This window comes from Fistularia commersonii, chromosome 36 (genome assembly GCF_037954325.1).
Source record: "Fistularia commersonii isolate RoL2024-O1a breed Wild chromosome 36, RoL_Fcom_v1.0, whole genome shotgun sequence".
Taxonomy (NCBI): Eukaryota; Metazoa; Chordata; class Actinopteri; order Syngnathiformes; family Fistulariidae; genus Fistularia; species Fistularia commersonii.
The window spans coordinates 1,450,001-1,467,611 of NC_141319.1; the positions used below are offsets into that span (position 1 = coordinate 1,450,001).

General features: G+C 43.6%; 1 protein-coding gene across 6 annotated transcripts in view; it reads left to right on the top strand.

Moving 5' to 3' along the window:
- The window catches only part of adgrg6 (adhesion G protein-coupled receptor G6), a 43,421-nt gene that overhangs the window by 8,217 nt on the left and 17,593 nt on the right, over positions 1 to 17,611 (top strand). For 2 of the 6 annotated variants that reach the window (XM_086143362.1, XM_086143360.1), the window contains exons 3-9: positions 981 to 1,328; positions 2,077 to 2,216; positions 2,539 to 2,818; positions 3,604 to 3,777; positions 8,060 to 8,110; positions 8,699 to 8,764; positions 16,688 to 16,773. In XM_086143362.1, coding sequence (XP_085999488.1) covers positions 981 to 1,328; positions 2,077 to 2,216; positions 2,539 to 2,818; positions 3,604 to 3,777; positions 8,060 to 8,110; positions 8,699 to 8,764; positions 16,688 to 16,773 — 1,145 coding nt within the window. The remainder of the gene's footprint in view (positions 1 to 980; positions 1,329 to 2,076; positions 2,217 to 2,538; positions 2,819 to 3,603; positions 3,778 to 8,059; positions 8,111 to 8,698; positions 8,765 to 16,687; positions 16,774 to 17,611) is intronic. The other 4 variants (XM_086143366.1, XM_086143364.1, XM_086143363.1 and 1 more) reach the window with 3 other exon arrangements.

Genomic DNA, 17,611 nt, shown 5'->3' on the forward strand with positions numbered 1-17,611 from the left:
TGTGTCCTGTCAGTCAGCAATTAGCAGCCATATGCGCGCACACACACACACACATACGCCTATGCACCCACACACACATTGCACATTAGCTGCGACTGCAGAGCTTGTTGACGTGTTGATGAAACGCCATGCTTGCCATCAGCGAAAAAAAAACAAAACAAACAATTGTGATTTCTGTTGCTGTGTAACTGCTGAGGCGGGAATTATTTTGAAATCATGTTGTTTTTGCAGCTCCTTCTCTCGAAGACGCACGAATGCAACCACTAACTCCTTAGCATGAAAAAAATATATTAAAATATCTAAAAAATATCTAAAAAAGGCTGTAAGCCTCCTAAAGCTTGTGTGTGTTCTGAGCGCTGAGCTACATCGATGGGCTGTGATTGGTTAATTTTTGCGTTGCTCGTGGAGGAAAGGGAGCAGAGGATGTCAACGTGTAGCAGAACATCATCGGCAAAGCGGCGAATAATTTGGCTTCTCCTACGAACTGGGAGCCTCCACAATTCCAAAGCTGGGGATTTTTTTTTCAAGATTCCCAACAAGGAAGTAACTTAGACCCTCTGGTTGTCCCGGCTCCCGAGTGACGGGACCAGAGACAAACAAGGGACAGAAGCTGTGAAAAAAAACAAACAAAAAACGCCATCTTCAGGAGAAAAGTGACTTCTTCCCGCATGTGTGCATGTTTGTCGTTCTTCTCTAACCCGGAAGAAGCAGGAGCCCGATCGTCTTTAATCCCGATCGATCGACCTCCCGATCGATAGGCTCGTCCGTCCCCTGGCTGCCAGACCTTCGGTAAACCACGTCTCGTCTCCTGAGTCCTTAACGTCCTTGTCTTTGGAACGTCTGTCCTTCTTGGGAATGAGGAACCTCTGGGCTGACCTCCTCTTGTGTGTGGACCTCCTCTCCGTCCTCCTGTGTCCTCTAGCGTCTCTTTGAATTAACCACACAGTGAGAATTTCAAAGTGTCCTTCCGTCGCCTCCAGTTCTGGGCTGCGGCTCCGTCAACTGTAACCTGGTGCTGACGGAGGCCCAGGGGGGCTTCACGTCTCCCTGCTACCCCCAGAAATACCCCAACTCTATGACGTGCCGGTGGGTCCTGCAGGCTCCCGCAGGCTTCATCGTCCAGCTGACCTTCTTGGACTTTGACCTGGAGGAGGCGTTAGGCTGCATGTACGACCGCGTGCTGGTGGTGACGGGCAGCGCCACCGTGGAGCTCTGCGGCCTGACAGCCAACGGGCTCACGCTCAACTCCACCGGCAACGTGATGGAGCTGGAGTTCACCTCCGACTTCAGCGTGCAGAAGAAGGGGTTCAGTGTTAGCTTTCGCCACGGTAGGTGGGGGGTGAGGGGGAGGTCGACCGATCCCGAACGGAGAAAAACACGACCGTGTCTTGCAAAATTCAGTGTTCTTGATCTGATCCGGCCCTCAGAACCGCGCCCGAACGCTTTGTTTTACAATATATTTTCTCCTTAAATCCAAATCGACGGGACCGAACCATTTCCAAACACAGCGCGGTGTCCGTCCCACGGGACAGACCCAGAAAGGGATGATTTATTTTTGTTTTCTTTCTAAATCCCTTCACATTTTTTCATCGCCCGTTTCCAACAAATTGGCCAAATTTCATCATTCATTTGTTTCATTGTTTTTTTTTTCATATCTGGATCATTGATTATTGATCGCAGATGGATCGGATGCGGCCAGACACTGAATGTCAGTTCACAGGAATAAATATCATTTGTTTATCAGCTGGTTTAATTATTGTGCCTGTTTGCCGGTGAATTTGTAAATGTATGAATTTATGTATTTATTCAGCAGTTCATTTATTTATTATATTTAATGGAACAGAACATTTGGATTCATATGAAATGATTGATATTTGGTAACCAATATCTGCTATCCCCTTTATCTCCTGGAATTTACAAAAGACTTGGATGAAATAAGAAGGAAGTAGCCGATTTATTTTTTGCGACCATGGCTTGCTTTTTCTGCTGAGTCATCACTTTTCTTTTCCGTGCGACGTTTTGCGGAAAACATCCCCATCTTTGCCTTGGGTTCACTCCTCCCCTCTGCCTCCCCAGTCACCGTGGCTCTGAGGAACCAGAAGGTCCAGATCAAGAGCGGTAACAGTCAGGTGACCAGGCTCGCCAGCTCGGTCGCCGTGCCGACGCTCAGCCACCTGACCCTCTGTTTTGAGCTGGAACGAAACAGTCAGAAACAGGTAACAGGCCCAGACACAACGGAAACGGTCTTTTTTTTAATTATTTTGAAGAAAAATTGCAAAAACTGTTTGTGAGATGGTTTTCATTGAAAGCCACCCTCCCTTTTAGTGGAAAATAACTGTTTTTATCTTATATACACAAAAGGGTCTCCACCATAGTGGAGATCTGGGTAGAAGGAAGCTGAGGTTGGAGGTCTAGGGGAAGACCAGAAAGAGGATTTATGGATGGATTGAAAGAGGACGTGAAGTTAGTTGGTATGAGAGGAGAGACTTGGATAGTAGAAGGTCACGACTGAAAGAGTGCTTTCACATCTCACGGCAGAAAGAGTGGATCTTCACGTACACGGAGGCTGACGGCACCGTGGCGTTGGCGCTGGGCTCGGAGCACGGCGAAATGGAGATGGTGGTGGACGGAGAGACCTGCTCCATCGAGTCCATCCTGACTGCCTCTGACTTCTCCGGCACCATGACGCCTTTCTGCCTGGTGTGGTCCTCCTCCGACGGCACCATCAAGGTCCATTTCAATGGCCAATTCGCGGCCGAAACCTGCTCCGCCTCCGTGGGACGTTCGGTGTCCAGCGGCGGGACGTTCCGCCTGGGAGGTACAGCCGCATCCCCTTTGTATAATAATAGTAATGATAATAATAACAATAATTCGTAATTATATTATTATAATTACTTTTATTTAATGATCGTGATCATATTTCAGCATTTTTTATTATTATATTTGTATAAAGATGTATGTCATATATGTATAATATTCGTAATATCTTAATATATATAGGCTCCAGCATCCCCTGCAAGTATAAGGATATGTGGCAGATGATGGATGGATTGATCTTAATATATTTAATACTGTAATATATTATTTACTATTATTAAGCAAGGATATTTATCATACAAAAGTAATAATAATAATTATAAGAACGACAATAATGTATCATTATTACTTGTCTTTGTAATTATTATGTAAATCTATTCTTATATCATAATGGTAATATTTTTTTATTATAATGTAATATAACATAAACCTGTATGATTATTATTATCACAAAACAATTATAATGATAAGATTTTCAATATCCACCATTTTCATCCTTAGTTTGTAAACAAATACAAATGACTGCTCATTCATTTAATTTTAGATAATTCACTCTTATTAGAACTTCAAGGTTATATTCATGTACTTTGGTTAATAGTAATCATATTTCTAGGTAAATCAGAAATGTCCATTTCCTTTCAATTTAGCTTTCAATTAATGTTCATTTTTGTTTCGATATTGTTACAGCTAGCTAAAGTCTGTTCGCTTAAGTATGTTGACTCTGCAGTTGTTAGCTTGCTAGCACGATGCGACTCGCTAACCGATGGTGTCGCCGCGGCCCCTCAGGGCAGCACAGCCTGGACGGCAACATCTACAACATGCGCCTCTGGGACTTGCCCATGACGCTGCAGCAGCTGGACGCACTGACCTGCGACACGCGTGGCAACGTGGTGGACTGGGACAACGGCTACTGGGACGTCCCGTCCAGCGTGGCGCGGACCGACGCCACGCTCAGCTGCAGTGAGTGAACGCCACCCTCCATTTCCACCACCCACGTCTGAAAATAACTCCCCTTCATGTCACGCTTTCCTTTTTAACTCTTAACTTTTCTGGTGCAACTAATTTTTCCAGCTTATTTTAAAAGCATATAGCATATAAATATAATGCATTTATCGTTAAATATTACTTAAATTTCATTCATTGGATCTCAGACTTATCAACAGACAGCTGGAATTTAGTCGGAATAATTAGGGCCGTGGCGTTTTTAAAATGTTTTATTTATTATCATAATTTTATTTCTGTTATATTTTTATTTCTGTATCGCAACCCAGTTGTCTCCTGTCAGGCACTGATGAAGGGACTGGTGCTTCACGGGATATCCTTCAGTAGTGTCCCCAGGCGACTGATTTTTCACGCCCATTTTAAAAATAACGTTTAAAAATGATAACATTTTCAAGCGGATATATCTTAAAATATTACTTGAATCTAATTTAGTTAGATTGAGAATGCCTAATTGTTAGCGCCAGGCTTAAACCCTATCTAAAATAGAAATTTTACAGTTAGCACCAGGCTAACTAGGGGCTAGCCTGGCGCAAAGTAAAAGCTCTCTGAAACTGACTAGAATTAGATTCAAGTAATATTCTATGATATAGTTGTTCGAGAATGACATAATTTTGAAAATGAGCGTGAAAAATTAGAAAAGCTGATCTAACCCTATGCTAGCTTGGGGCTAACTATAAGTGTTCTGGTATAGATAGGGTCTAAGCCTGTAATTAAACGAAGCGAGGGCGTCTGCTCTCTCGGACCGAGTTTGGAAGATGGTTCCACAGAAGAGGAGGTCGGCGGTAGCTGAAGGCTCCAGCTCCCGTTCTGATCTCCGGGGACTGCAAAGTAGCCCCGTCCTGGGAGTGCAGCAATCTAACTGGATCCGAATTAAAGAAAAAGAAAAAAACAAAGCAAAAACACTTGGAATTATGACACGTACAGGAGACACAAACATTTCCTTGGGTTTATTGTGCGTCAAAACCAAAACAAAGTGACTTTGTGTAACTGCAGCAGCCGCAACACTCGATCGAAGCCCTAAGTGTTTCCGTCTGCTCGCTGCGAAGACGGAAAATCACATCCAGGCTCCAACGGCGGCCGGTGACTTAATCGACTCCAGCCGACGGTTTGGCGTCCGACCCCGGCCGCCCGTCGCTTCCTCCCAAGCTCGGATTCTTGCACGTAAACACACACACACAAACACGTCTTAGCTCAGAGGAAGACGCATCACGTCGTTAAACAGACTCATTATCGTCCCCTTGAAAAGCGGCAAACAACCTCTTTTCCCGCCTAAAACCGCTTTATGTAACAGGAAGAAGTGTGTGTGTGTGTGTGTGTGTGTGTGTGTGTGTGTGTGTGTGTGGTTTGAAGTGCAGTAATCGAGGGATGCGACTAGTGCCAGGTAAAATGCTGCCAACACTGGGTCCCCTGTGTTTGTGTGCATGCAAGAGTGTAGGTAACTTTGTGGGGAAAATATCAGGGCCCTTTCAGAGACAAACACAGAAAATCGAAATCACACGAAAATCAACCAGGATTTAATTTTTTACCTGAAAATGTGCAAAAAGTCCATAAAAAAATAAAAAATGTCCCTAAAAAATAGCAAGTGATCACCTGAAAATTGCAACAATCACATTGAAATTGGCATAAAAAGAGCAACATTTTCAAAGGGAAATAACTTGAAAGCTGTGCGACTGTTGAAATGGATGATGCTGATCAGATAGTTTGTAGAAATTGTTAAAAATTAGGAAGATATTTCTTGAAAATCAGCAAGAAATTCTCGTCATATCTATATGTTTGTGTGTTTCTACAAGTGTAAGTTACCTTGTGGGGACCTGCAAAATGTCAAAGCCTTTTGGGGACAAACACCAAAAAATTGATTTAATATAAATATAAACAATTTATTTTTTCATCTAGTAATCAAAAACGTCCCCTAAAATACAAGAAATTACAGACATAATCTAAAAATGCGTGGTAAATCACCTTGAAATTAGCATAAAATTACTGAAAATTACAATGGGAAATGACTCGACTGCTAGAATGGAAGATATCGATCGGAATTTTCCAGAAATCGTTTCAAATTAGGAAGAGATTTCCTGAAGATCAGCAAGAAATTATCACCAAATCTGTGTTTTTGTGTGTGTGTGTGTGGTTTAAAGTACAGTAAGAGGGTGGAACCACAGAGGGTTAGCCACAGTAGATTCTAGGCCCGTGTGTATGTGTGTGTGTGTAATGGCGTAATTGACATGAGGGCTTAGAAGTGTGTGTGTGTGTGTGTGTGTGTGTGTGTGTGTGTGTGAGTGGAGAAGGGAAGCAAAGACGTCACGGGGAAACCAGATGGATTAAGTTGCGAGAAATCCTGCGAGAAAAGTATGACAAACAAAGAGGACTTTTTTTTATTTTTTAAAAAATAACCACCAGATCGCAAGAATCTACCTGTACTCAGAGAAGAAATCAGTGCTGGATCCCTTTTCTTTTTTCTTTTTTTTTTTTGCTGGATTCAAATTCTGGATTTGAAGGATTTTATTACTACTTTAGCTTATAAATGATAGATTTTATACAAATAAATGAAATAATTTATTAGCTTTATAAAAACCAGTGTCCAATTTACGTAACTCTGTTCTGAAACAGGAAGGAGTGACGTGTGTGTGTGTGTGCGTGTGTGTGTGTGTGCGCGAGCGCGTGAATGTGTGCGTGTGTGTGTGCATACGTGTGTTGGTGTGTGTGTGTGTGCGTGCATGTGGTTTAAAGCGCGGTAAATGAGAGTTTAGCCGCAGCCAAGGAAACTGCTGCCAGCAGTGGGCCCCCGTGTGTGTGTGTGTGTGTGTGTGTGTGTGTGTGTGTGTGTGTGTGTGTGTGTGTTATTGGCATTACGACGAGCCTAGGATGATCTACAGTAACATCCACTGATGTTTTGTGCTTTAATTTTAATGACTGTATTGCCGTCAGGAACTGGATGTTCCAGTGTGTCGGTGTCCTGGAGGCAGATCCACGGGACCCCCAGCCGGGGGGGGGGGGTTGCTAGATGACTGTCGGCCAAGTTTAAATAAAATATAATATTTCCATATGACAGCAGACATTGTTTTTGGAAAGTCCTTTAAAAAAAAGAATAATTCATCTTTTATTGAAAACCCTCCTTTGTGCCTTGAGTTACAACCAGATTTATATTAAAGTCGCTGCAACGCGCAGGCCACGTGCACACACACACACACATGTGCACACACACATTGTTTGTACATTGACGGCCGCCACGTCCCTTTTGGCTGTAGTTTTCGCTCAGTTATCTGAGGCAAAGGTTGTCCTTGTGAATCCTCGAACATACCGTATCGAAGATAAAGATATTTCTTTATTTGATATTCAACAGAACTACTTTTTTTTTCTTTAAAAAAACTTTATTTGTTTGTTTATTCCTGGTATTTTTATACAGTTCACCTGAGTTTTATTTACATCAAAAGTTTTGGATGAGCAAGAAAAAAAATGATTTACTTTCAAAAGAACTATGATTTTTTATTTTATTTTGAAACTCCTCTTTGTTTACTTCTGTACTAATACTTTGCAACTGTTTGAGTTTTATTTTAGCGTCAAAACTTTACGGTGACCAATAATTTTATATTTTTTTATTTAAAAATATTGTTTACATTCAATTGAATGACTTTTCTTTTAAAAGCTTCTATATTTGCTTATTTACTTCTGGCACCTGCACAGTTCAAATTTTTTCATAAACCATCAAAATAAAAAAAAATCCAAAAATTTCAAATTAAATTTAGCATAAAATAAGATCTACTTTCAATGAAACTTCTTATTTTTTCATTAAAAAACATTTTTTTGTTTGTTTACTTCTTATGCTGTTCAACTGTTTCTGTTATATTTTACCATCAAAACTTGAAAAAGAATTGTTCAAAAGTTTCAAATAGATTAAAAAAAGTGGTTTACTTCGGTGAAACTGCTCATTTAATCTTTAGAAACTTCTTTGTGTTTGTTTACTTCTTGTACCTCATCTACTGTTCAATTGTTTGAGTTTTATTTTACCACCACAAAACAAAAAAGAATTTTCTTCAAAACTTAAAAAAAACCTTTCAATTAAACTGCTAATTCATTCTTCAAAAACTCTTTTTTTTGTTTGTTTGTTTCCTTCCAGTAGTTCTTATACTGCTTCCAATGTCATTAATGAAGCCATCAGTGTTTTTTGTGTCATTAACTGCCACCCCTGCCACTTCATGCTGGTCGCCATGGTAACTAATCGTAACTCTTCTTCTTTTCACAGTCTGCTTCCCTCTTTGCACTCACTTAACCACTGCTGCTGCGCCAACTAGTGGTGAGTGCTGCTAACAGCAGCATGTGTGTATATGTGTGTGTGTGTGTGTGTGTGTGTGAGCGGGTGTGTGCGTGCGTGCTAACAGAGAGCTGTGACACGCCAGCTTGCTTTCAAGAGAAACGGGTGACCTCTGACCTCGATCTGAACCAAATAGCCCAAAAATATCTAATCATGGCTCTTCTTCATTTTCTTCTTCTTCCAGATGAAAACTGTAGATTATGACCGTAAACTGACATTTGTGTCAAAAATTCCCCCCAAAAATGATCTTTGTGAAGAAATATATTGAAACGTCTTTTATAAAAAGTCATCAAAAAAGATATGTAAAATCCCCTATAGATTCAGAAGTAATGGGCAAAAAAAAAAAAAGATGATTCTCACCGAAAACCATTGAAAGATATCAAGACTGTGAGTGTGAACGTAGCCAGGTGCGGCAAATCAGAATTGTTTAAAAGTGGTCATTTCAAACTCAGAGCCGTCGCTGCAGCTAACGTCCCCTGGCCCCGCCAACCGCCCATCCATCAAACATCTGTCGTCGTCATGGTGACACGCTGTCGCGTTCTCGTCATCATCTCGTCTTGTGTTGGTCAGGTGTGTCTCCGCCCGGAAACACGCTGCTGCCCACCGGCTGTGACTCCACCCGGCTGGGCTGCCAAGGTATGATATGCAAACACGCCTTCTCATGTTTTTCCCCACCTTTCCGATGTTCCACATCATTTTTCCTCGATTGTCCAGTGAGTCAGAATCTCTCAGAACCACATGCACGGACTCCTGAACGTCCGCCATGTCTGACCTTTGACCTCTTGCTTGTTTTTCCCCTCGTCTGACTCACCGGGCGGCTCATATTCGAGTCCCGTCGTTAAGAGATTCATTCGCAAGATACCTTTTGTTCAAATGAGCACCTTCAAATATCTCCAGTTCATCAGTTGTCAATGAGAATGAGTGAATGAATAATATGGAAAATTAGGGGTTAATCTGTCAATTAATAATAATAATGATAATAATACATTATATTTAAGGTGCCTTATTCAACACACAAGGAAACTATACAGACACATACATAATGCAGCTCAAAAAAAAAAATTAAGATTAAAAAAAGTGGTTAAAACATAACATATATATATATGTAAACATACATATATATATATATATGTATATATATGTAAATATATATACATATGTACACATGCACATACACACCCCTATATATATATATAAATATGTACATATGCATATAAATAAGTGACTAAAAGTGATTATTTAATTAATTAATCGTAGTTAATTTGTGTTTTCACAGGTTTTGATCAGTTGTTGGTTTGCACTTAAGCTGTGATTAGACTTGTTAAACTGTGGCTGGCTGGTCTGGTCAGTCGTGCATCATAACGCTTCTTAATCTGTGCAATTAAGAAACGTTCAACAAACATTTCTTAACATGTGTGTTGAACCAACAGGTTCAACAATCGTTGAACTTGGGTCGGTCATCCAGTTTGTGATACGGGATTGATTTAAAACACCTTTATTCTGTTCTTGCCTTCATTGCCACCAGCTGTTTACTCACCCACCTCACCCACCTCACCCATCTCACCCACCTCACCTTCCTCACCCACCTCACCTTCCTCACTCACCTCACCCTCCTCATCCTCCTCACCCTCCTCATCCATCTCATCGTCCTCATCCATCTCACCGTCCTCATCCATCTCACCCTCCTCATCCACCTCACCCTCCTCATCCACCTCACCTGCCCCAACCACTGACTCCGCTAACTCCATCACTGCTACTAACAGCCATGGTAAGTTCCTCGTCCTTCCTCTCGGCCTCCACCGGCCCGGATCGTCCTCACCCTCTTCACCCTCCACAGCCCCATCAACCCTCCTCATCCCCCTTAGCTGTAAAATATTATAAATTGTGAATTTATTAATGTAATAAAAAAGGCCATAAATGTATTATTTAATTATTGGCCAAAAAGTGGCTATAAATGTATCATAAATTGTTCAAAATTAGCAAAAATAAGAGGAAATTTATATTTCTATTACTTTGTGAGTGAGAGAGAAATTGTGAATTCATTAATTGTTGAAAAAAAAATCATAAAAATATATAATCATTGGCAAAGGTTGCCTAAAGATGTCATCAATTGTTCAAAATCAGAAAAAATAAGAGGAAGATAATGTTTTTTTTAAGTTTCTGAGAGAGGGAGAGTGAGAAATTATGACTGCATTAATACACTTTTAAGAAAGGAAAATACATTTTGTTGGTTTGTGAATGGGGGAGAGAAATTATAAATAAATAAAATATAAAATAAATGCCAAAAGCTCTCTGAGATGTGTTATAAATTGTCAATCATATTTACCAAAAAAATAAGTAATTTGTAATATTTCTATAGTTTTGTGAAACAGCGATAATGTGTGGGGAATGGGACTTGAGCGCCTCCTGGTGGCAAGAGCTATAATACACCTGCTATGTCCGTGTTTCTAAATTGTATTAAATTTGGCCTGTCTCAGTCCCCATCCCCGCACCATCCAAGCACCATATCAGCACCCCAAGCAGCCCCCTATCGGTCCCCCCCTCCGTCAGCAACCCCCGCTTTTCCATTAAGGTTCCATCTGCTTCATTGCTTCGGGACTATCTGGATTCGCCATCCGAGAAATGAACGTCACCCCCTCGTCAGATTGTTTGCGGAGGACAGGGGATGCTCATCCTCACAAACGGTCATCTCCGCCTAACAAACGGGGCCGGATCTAATCTCGGGTGACATAAAGGCGAGGTGGAGTCGCAGCAGGTTCTTTCATCAATACGTTTTGCATAAATCCATTCCAGTGCCGGTGGCAAATTTTCATTAAAAAAAAAAAAAATCCCCTATACTTTCGATTTTAGTTTATTTTTTTCAAATCAAGCCTTTCAATTGTGTAATCAAATTACATATTGTTTTTGTATTTTCAAACAATGACCTCTTGATAAATAATACGCTGGTGCACTGGTTAGCCCTTCCGCTTCACAGCAAGAAGGTTCCTGGTTCGATTTCGGCAAGGGGCGGCTTTTCTGTGTGCAGTTTGCATGTTCTCCCCCGTGTCGGCGTGGGTTTCCACCCATGCAGGAGGTTCATTGGAGGTCCGTAAATGAGTGAGAGGGTGAATAGTTTATATTTATATGGCTAGTGAATGGTTATATGTCTCAATATGACATGTAAATGCAGTAAAGATAATGAAAGAATGAATGAAACGATCATCTAGTTTAAATTTTGGAGCATGTGTGTAGTGAAGCTAAGTTTAAAAAACAGATTATAGCTGGCCTTATTTTAATTCATTAAGTCATTTTTTGCATCCTAAGTGAACTAAAAACTATCCACGGATCCATGGATCGGCTTCCCGCGTCCTTGTGCTATTGTGTTCCTGTGAACTTCTAACATGCTAAGCTAACTATATTGTGCTAATCAGTCCCACCCACTGTGCCCATTACCGTCACCACCGCTGCTGCTACGCCCGCATCCTCCACTACTAATGCTACTCCGGCCAGCAGCACCACTAATGGTAAGGTAGCGAAGCTCAACACTCGCTCATGCGCTAACTGCAAGGCTAACGCTTCACATGCAGCTTTAGATACATGGTTGGCTGATAGCATTTTGGAGGAAGATTATTATGACACACTTTAAGGGGACTCCCGCGGACACGCCCCCAAAATACAACAGGAAGTAGGTTTGGAACAAACACTAACCCCTTGATGTAGCATTGACTTCGGGTAGCTATGCTGGCGAGCCGTTTCACAAACACACAGAAGCAAACACTGAGGTTAAGATCTTGGGCGATCAGAAAATAACAAGGTTAAGGGTTTTGGCTTTTCTGATCCACTAACGCATTGGTTTTACGTCCCTGTAGCCCAGCAGACCTCCATCAGCACCGCCTCTGTCTCATCCGCTGTCACTAACAGCCCGCCTACTAACCCCGGTAAGAGCTAGCCACGCCTGCAGGTCAAAGGTCAAAGTAGCTGCGGTATTTGATACATTCGCGATCTGTGACCCTCTGGACGACTGATCAAATCCTGTATCTTTTCCTAGACGCCCCTGCCGAAGAAGAAGCCACATAGTTTTCTTTGTTTGTTTTTCGCCAAATGCCCATTAAAATTTATTTGCATTTAGTTTACCAGCGGGTCGCTCACATTGCTGCGGATCATTTCATTCATTTCATTTCCTGTTTGATTTTTCATGTTCATTTTCAAGTTGTGAAAAGGCAAAGACGTGACACTGAAGCATCAACTGGGAAATGAGAAATTAGTCACGCGATATAAAAGTGTTACTACTGTGTTTTATTGTCTTTAACCTGCTTTTTCATTCCACTGATGTTGGTTTGATTGTCTGGGGCCAGCAATGGGATCTTCTTTGAGGCCTGCTGATCCTCTTGTGGTGGGGTCCCTCCATCAGGCTTTAGCCTCGCCCGTTAGACGACCCCGGCATCTAGCCGGAACCCTTGCAGCCCCCAGAGCCCCAGCTCCGCCGGGCCGACCCGATGGATTACCCCGTCCTGAACCCAAAGCGCCTAGTCGACCAAGAAGTGACCCCAAACCCACCACCGCCTTGCCTGCTGCTCCGCGTCCCCAACCAAGACCCCCGGGTGCCAGCCGCTCAAAGACGCCCCTGGGGTTCATCTCCACCCCTCTGGTCTGGCAGGGCAGGAAGAGACCGAACCCGAATAGACTTCCCGCCCCCACCAGGGCATCGCCCAGGCCTCCGGTCCTTGTCACAAAACTTTTGGCACTCAAACCTCAAACATGGCTGACACCCGCCCCCGCCGTGAAGAGCACGCTGACTCCTCAACGAACAACCCCCCGAACGTCTTGGAGCCTCCCCGGAAGTGTGGTTCCGTCCCCAAGGCAACATCGCGAAGAGTTCTCGGATAAAGAGGAAACATTTGTACCCTCGTCGCTGTCCCTTAGCAACAGGAAAAACAAACCTGTTGCAATGCCGTGGATGCCAAGCTTCAATTGGACCGACGCTCTTGAGGATGAAACAGGAAGTGAGTATTCTGATTTTCGGGACGTCACACTGGAGGAGGAGAATGAGGAGGACATTGGAGAGGAGAAGAAGGACAGGGAGGAGGAGGAAGAGGACAAGGAGGACAGAGAGGAAGGCAGCTCATGGTATGAACACGCTCCAAACGGAACATCTCTTGGTCCGTGGCTGCAGCCAATCACTGTAGCAGAAGCAGGAAGTGATTACTTCTTTGATACTGACTCAGGAGGGCGACTGAGTTCAGGAGGCGGGAAAGTTGGAATTTCGCTGTCAACGTCGTCTTCTTCTCCATCTGAAACAAATTCCTCTGTTTCACCCGAACAGACAGGAGGCGAAGCTCAAACATCCAGTTCTTTCGCGTCTTCAACTCATCTGGACAAAACAGGACGTGACGGCAGGTATTCCGACGAACAACGACCTTCACTTTCCTTCTCTTCTTTTTTGGTATTTCCCAAACAGTCGTTTCCTCCCGAAACCCCTTTCAAGACTTCCCTTCACCTCAGAGTGTCCCAACTCCCATCATTTGCGACAGAGTTTAACGAAGGGAGGGCAACGGACAACTCGCCCTCCTTGTTGTTGCTTCATCTGGCTGAGTGTCTTTCTTTGAGCGGTGCGTCGCCCCTCGATATCCAGTCCCTTCCTGCCGAAGAGCCCGCTGACCTCCTCCTGGAACCTTCCAGAATTCATTCAACCTTTGAAGATGTCAAAGGCCCCAGGAGTCGTATCCACCCGACTCCCTCGGGCGCCACGGCAGGGAATGCAATGGGCGTCTCCTCGGTGCTTGAGCCCGATTGGACCCGTCAGAGTCAGACAAGTTGTTTGTACTTGGATGAGAGTGACGTAGACGAATCACTGTCTTCGAGTCCTATTGGAGAGTCACACCTTTCAAACGTTATCCTTCCGGCTCACAGTCGCCATGACGACCACGTGTCTAGAGAGACAGAAATGCTGGCTACCATGGTGACAGGAGCGTCTTCCCTCGAGGTTCTGACCCTTGTGGGTCCAACATCGTCATTCGGAGAAGTTAGATCAACACCCAGCCTGACCCTTGATCCAGGAACTCACTCGTACGGCGATGGTGTCTTCACGTCCCCGAGGTTTAGTCCATCGATAACGACGCCGTCCCAGGGTTCTGAACTTCTAGTCCATCGTGACTCAAACCAGTCAATCCCGCCTGGATCTGAATACCGTATGATGGAGGAGCGACCCTCTCTTCCTCTCACAATGTCTCCCATTTTACCTTCAGTTTTTTCTTTTCGTCACCTTTCAACCTTCAGTCCTACACCTCCCGTTTCTCCTTTGCCGGTGTCTCGACCATCTGGGACCTCAGGCCCAATGGAGCCAGGCGGTGGCGTCCCTCAACCACCTGATGGATCCCGTCGACCTCCGCCAGGAGCTCTGCTGTCATTTGAGACCCAACTCGAATCTGTCATTCACTCTTCTTCGTTTCCCGTCACTGGACCTCTGGACCTTGACGAACATTTTGAAGATCCAGAATCGTCGACCTCGCCAGTAACAAGGAAAAGATTGAATCCAGGTGAACAACAAACTGACGTTCTCTGCCTCGAATTGGAACCCTCTTGTCACACCTCACCTCCGGCCCCTCGGGACTTTCATCCTTCTCCATCCGACCCAGATGCCGCAACCGTAGCCTCGGATGAGGGTTTGCTCTCTGAGTTGGAGGGTCTTCAACCTCCTGGGAATCACAACCAAAGTACAGTCGGATTGAACTTCAAGACAAATGAGACTAGATCAAACATGGATGGGCCGTCAGCAACCGATGAAGGCAACACCTCGAGTCTGGCGTCTCTGAAGTCGAATCTAACGAATCCCAATCCCGGCATAAATAACGACCAACAGACGTTCCCCAATGGCACCATTTATCACAAAGCGCCATCATCCTCCAGCGCACGCCCTTTTGTCACCGCGAAGAGCTCGGCTCCCATCCGGACCGCCGTCAGCCGTGTCACGTCACCCTGCCGATGTAAACGGCGCTCTAATCCTCCTTGTCAGTGTGGAGTGTCTTCGAGGGACAGTTTGTCAGGCAGTAACGACCAATCGTAGACTTAGAGTGACGACAGTAACTAAATCAGCATAGAATGGCTAGAATCTCAACCCCGCAGATCGTATTCAGTCTTAAAGTCTCCTTTTGTTTGAAATGAAATATTTACTCTTCAAGCGCTTGCTAATGTTGGGACCTCTAATCAAGGATAAGGATAAATAATCATTTATCCTTGATTAATCCCCGTGGGGAAATTTGTTCTCTGAATTTAACCCACCATGAATGAACCATGAGTCTACAACACCAGGGGGAGCAGTTAGGGGTTCGATGTTTTGTTCAACAACACTTCGACACTTCCGAGCAGGAATCGAACCAGGAATGTTCGGTTCCAAAGACGATTGCTTGACCTCCTGCTACAATGCTACAAAAATGAAAAAGAATGAAAATATAATTTATATGATATAAAATCGAAGGTGACATTACGACTGAATGCGTCCGTAGAAGGTGTTTGCTTTGCAAGTATGTCAATCAAATACTTAGCATAGCTGTCAATCATGGGGGAGGGTTGAAGGCTCATTATGGGTCACTCGTGATTTCGGGGCGTCTGGTGGTTTAGTTTAGGCGAGTGTCTTGTTCTTCTGGTCTTCACCTTAACTCGTTCTCTTTCCTTTATCTGTCCATCGCCCCGTCTTCAATTAGTTCCTTCTCGTTTTAGGGTCCGAGTAGAGTTTGGTGGTGCTATTTGTTTGTTTATTTGTAATTGTTTATTTCACATTTCCTACAAATTCTTTGAGGTACTTTTAGCTAATTTTGCGGGTTTTTCAATTTTTTGTTTCATCTCCAGGTTGCGATATGTTAATTTTTGTGTTTTAAGCTTATCTTTGCCACAAACATTCAAACTGCTAAGTACCGGTTCCTGTGAAATCTATGAAAACAATAGTTGAAAACAAAGCGATGGAACTTGACAGAATCTCACTGATAGCTCTCATACATTGAACACTGGAGCTTAGCAAAAAAACTGGCGGGCTAGTCACTTGCAGCTAGTTAGTTTAAGGTTATGTGTGCTCACGTTACGTACGTAAACGGGTACAATCGTCAAATTTTACCGCACACATGCTTCCCATGCTTGCTTTACGTTGTTAAGCAATACATCCACTCGGAAGCCGTGCACGGTTCACTTCAGAGTTCTGCTACCATTTCAGACAGTCACAAGAGGTAGTAGCGGTTAAATACATGGCGGGAAGTGGACGGAGAATTCCGTGCCATGTTGTCTTCTTCTCTAGCATACAGGATTACTCACAAACAGAGGACACATAGATGGCTCCGTCTATATGCGTATTGAAGTCCTGGTCAACAGCGTTACCTAGGAGTTGGCTGTTTAGTCTCCGTGCAAAACAAGTCTCTTTCTAGTTGGAGTCCTGAATGGTGTTTCCCCCCACAGGCAAACACTTTCCAATGTATCTTCTTCTTCTTCTCCTTCTACTTCTTCCTTTCACCGTGATTCCGGCTTGTAGAAAAAGTTGGACTATGAAAAACCAAAAAAAGAAACAACACACTGACGCCATCGTGTGACCTGCAGAGTTGCTGTTCTACCGGATCTCCATGACGCTGGACAACGACAACGTGCTGACCGATGCGGAGGTGGAACAGGAAGTGTCCCTCTGGGTGAGTTACAAAGTCCAGTTCCTCACAGTGTTTTGAGAAGGTCTGGACCACCAGGCTCTTTAAGATGATATATAAAAACCCAACATGAGCAACAATTGCCAGAGCGGTGGCATTGCCTTTCACCAGTGCAGAAACCTTGGACAAACCCCAGCACAATGCGGGAGGCCTTCTGCCTCAAACGATCGGGGTAAAAATGCAGAACAGGAGGATAGAAAGGAAGAGTTTGATTGAGTCAGGAGGGGATGAGGGTCAGTAAAAACTGGCACAATCTCTTACTAATAATAACAGTAGCGCTAACAGTTACACGCTAATAGTTGACATGATACAATAACAGAAATCCCAAGTCTCCTGGAAGGTCCAGGAATGTCATGCAAATTGATAGTGGCTCCCTGATGCCAATTAGATTGGAACTGGAGAATCGTGCATGCGAGACATTAACCCTCATATTATGTTAAGGGTCAATTTGACCCATTGGGTCAATGGGTGAAATGGGTCAAATTGACCCTTAACATAATATGAGGGTTAATGCCTGCATCGTGCATCTAATACCCATCGTACAGTGTGCGCACATGATCGAATGAACGGGCGAGAGACTGAGAGAGACGATGCATACGTGTGGAACTATTTTCATCACACATGCTAGACAGAGAGCATCCTGATTGGTTTACTCGGCAAAATTAGCCAACAAGCTTTCCGTTTGGGCGGGTTTTTCTTTATTTTCTCCTGGGCCAAAGTTATCAGTTCAGGCCGCGAGATGACACTGGGAGAGTGCTCCAAAAAACAAAAATATAAAACCCACTTCATCTCAGGTTACACGAAAGTATATCCCTGTCTCATA